The sequence below is a fragment of the Gymnoscopelus microlampas genome (genome assembly GCF_963454915.1).
Source record: "Gymnoscopelus microlampas genome assembly, chromosome: 2".
NCBI lineage: Eukaryota > Metazoa > Chordata > Actinopteri > Myctophiformes > Myctophidae > Gymnoscopelus > Gymnoscopelus microlampas.
Window position 1 is genome coordinate 18,364,252 of NC_139939.1, and position 3,314 is coordinate 18,367,565.

The 3,314-nt window shown below is 44.1% G+C and overlaps 1 protein-coding gene across 1 annotated transcript; it reads right to left on the reverse strand.

Annotated features, from left to right (window-relative positions):
- Positions 1-384: 384 nt before the first annotated feature.
- On the reverse strand, positions 385-1,305 carry LOC311054290 (serine/threonine-protein kinase Chk1-like; the record flags this gene model as incomplete). The annotated part of the gene is made up of 1 exon (XM_084070166.1): positions 385-1,305. The coding sequence occupies one exon, from the start codon at positions 1,303-1,305 to the stop codon at positions 385-387; it is 921 nt and encodes a 306-aa protein (XP_083926292.1).
- Positions 1,306-3,314: the final 2,009 nt, after the last annotated feature.

A 3,314-nucleotide genomic window follows, 5' to 3' on the forward strand; every position in this document is an offset into this window, starting at 1 on the left:
GCTCTGACGTGAGCTGGCCTGGGAGGGAGTTGGGGAGGGGGTTGCAACTGAAGGCCCCATGTCACTAACCAACCCGGAAAGAGACGGTTTGGTGCTGTTGTTTGTCTGGACTCTTATCGGTGACCATCAACAGCGATGGGGGGGTTGAAACTGTCAGGGTTTGACCCCCACCCACCAGCATTGCTCTCAAGGTCACAGAGTCACTCAAGCCTCTCCACCACGGCAAGGTCACAGCAAGAGGAGAGGATTTTTTTTTTTTTTTTTTTTTTTTTAAATTCAGCCAGCTCAAGTCTGAGCTCAAAATGTCACTCTGGCACTCATTGGGTGAAATACTGGAGCCCATGGGCAAGTGCCTTTATCGACCATGTTCCCACAGCCATAATATTAGACTCCACAGCTGGTTCTGGGTATGTTGTTGTGTTGGCAGGCAGATCTCAGGGAGAGCAGGTTTCCACCTGCTCTCTGGGTCTGGGTGAACCAACGGTGGCTCTTTATGTCCGGGATGGAGATGCGCCCCTCTGGACTGGCCTGCAGTAGTTTAGACAGCAGACTAAGTGGTGTGGGGGGGATTTTGTTCCAAGGTGTCACGTAGATTTTCTTCTCGAGCCAGTCTTGATACTGCTGACATGTGTCGCTGGCCTGAACCCAGGGCAGCTCTCCAGTCAACATGGCGGTCAGAACCACCCCACAGGCCCACAGGTCTGCAGGCGGCGCTCTGAACTCCGTCTGGCCGAGAATCTCGGGGGCCATGTACGAAGGTGACCCACACCGCCTACTGAAGAGACGCTCGATGCTGCCGACGCTCACGCTGCCACTGCGACGACGAAACACGGCGGCAAAACCAAAATCGGCCAGCTTCAGGTTGTCGCTCTCATCCAGCAGGATGTTCTCAGGCTTGATGTCTCTGTGCGTGACGCCCAGACGATGGAGGTACTCCACGGCCGCCATCAGTTGCACAAAATACCTGTGGGCTTGTGGCTCTTCCAGGCCCACGCCAGGCTGTATGCGGTCGAACAGCTCTCCTCCACTGCAGTACTCCAGGAACAGATAGGCCATCTGGCCCACGCTCTGCTGGCCAAAGAAGCGCACGATGTTGGTGTGCTTGAGAGCCTTGTGGATGTAGATCTCCTGCTTGATGTCAGCGCTGCACCATTCAGCCTTGGAGGTGTCCACCACCTTCATAGCCCTAGCCTCCTCAGTCTGTTTATTGACTATCATCTTGACCTCTCCATAACATCCCTGTCCTAACACCTTGACCACCGTCCAACTCCGTGTCACTTCCTCCATCATGTTGATGAATTCCATAATGAAAAATTGTCTGATCACTTCACAGTTTAAATACCCGACGTGGCGTGACGTAGGTGACGTTGTTCAGCCAATCAAACGTGGGTTTTGCAGCGCTCGCGCGTTTATAAACAACTGCGGAGCTAAGCCCCGCCCCCCAATAGCGACCGATGGCCTGCCGTCCATAGCAACCGTTGCTTTGTATATAGCCGCCATTTTTATCAACTAACACGTCACGGGGAAATAATCAACGTAAACAAGCATGCGTTAATAAACACGGCGATTATGAATAATAATAATATGGATTAATGATCACATTAAATGGTCCATTGGACAGAGATTTAAGTGAACTGGGTAAATGTAGGCAGTGCATGGATCTGTGTTATTAACACTGGCATGACACATCTGATGGACCACCTGTGAGCTCCAAGGTAACGTTATTGAACGTTTATTTGCGCAGTAAAAACATGCAAGTCCTTATAATGTCATGTAGCAGCTTGAATGAGCGAGAACGGCTAATTTAACGTTAGCATTATTAGCCATTGACCAACATTACAACGTTAATATAACAGTGCAGCTTAATCCATGAGGATAATGATCTAATTCACGAGGAATAAGAAAGTCTAGCTAAATCTAATATCCACATGATCACTGGCTTCAGTGTAGCCTATGTGAGGTAAATATAGAGACTAATTAAGGGTAACGTGGTTTAGCTTTTAAGCCACATAAGCAGTGGCTACGTTAGCATATTATAGTTTCACGTTTTTACAGCCCAGATCCAGTTAGCAAACATGATAAATGTTTGTTATTCATTTGGCAAATGTCAGCTGATGTTATATTGATCTAGTTTATAGCTCTAACGTCATTGTTCAGTGGTGCTCAAACATTTTCACGTAAAGGACCCCCATAATTGATGGACCCCCATTCAAAAATAGCAGATGATAACAGAGGCTTGTTGTAGATAGAGTGTTATGAAAACCCTAATGATCTTGGATATTTCATAAAAACAAAGGTTAAAGGCTTAATCTGCAATTTCTTCAACTGGCTGACTGTTTGGCTACCAAAACATTATAACTATTGTACATATTTTGCTTGTTTTAAGAGGGGGGGGGGGTCCTTTCATGCTGTTTCACACATTGCAGATTAGGACTTGGCCTAAATGTTTCAGTCGTGATATTTTATTTAGCTTTAATCTATGGAGACTCACCTGTTCAGACAGCCTTTTAGTCAATTCAAACTTTATTCCAGACACACAGGGGGTCCACAGAGTACATACACATCATCAACATTACACAACAAATTAGACAATATATATTCTTTATTTTTAAACATAAAATCATAAATAGAGGCTGACTCTCCAGTGTTTGCATTATAAATGATGTCATGATCATTGTCATAATTTGAGCACACTTTCAATAGCTGCTGTAAGCCTCCACTGTATGGACTCAGAACGACCAGGTCATGAGCGTATATAAGGTGATTGATGATAGACCTTACAAGTTACCTATAAGACAGCCCTCATTGCACTTATTTAATTTACAAGATAGATCAATCCATGTAAACGTTGTATACAACAGGAGACAAAACATAATAGAAATCATCAAGTTGCATTGAGTGGATAATCTCCTCATCCCTATAAATCGTTTCAACTGTATAGTCAGTGAGAGTATCTGTGACAGGTTCATTTGGTTATAGTATCTACACAGACTACACACTGAGTTGGATAAATTAACACACTCTGAATGGATGATTGATTGATTGAATACTTTATTAAACAGACATGTAAACAGCACAAGGTATATTCACATATTTAGGCTAAAATGATAACACAAAAAGTCCTGGACTTGTTTACATTGTGGTCCTAAATATCACATACATGCTGGCAGACAGCAGCAGCATCATTAGCATTGGCTGCTGGCATACATTCCCAACCAAATTTAAGGCAATTTCAGAATGGCAAAGTATAAAAGACAGATAACGTTATCAAGAAAACAAGATAGTAATTAGTAACAAGACAGTATTAGTATTTA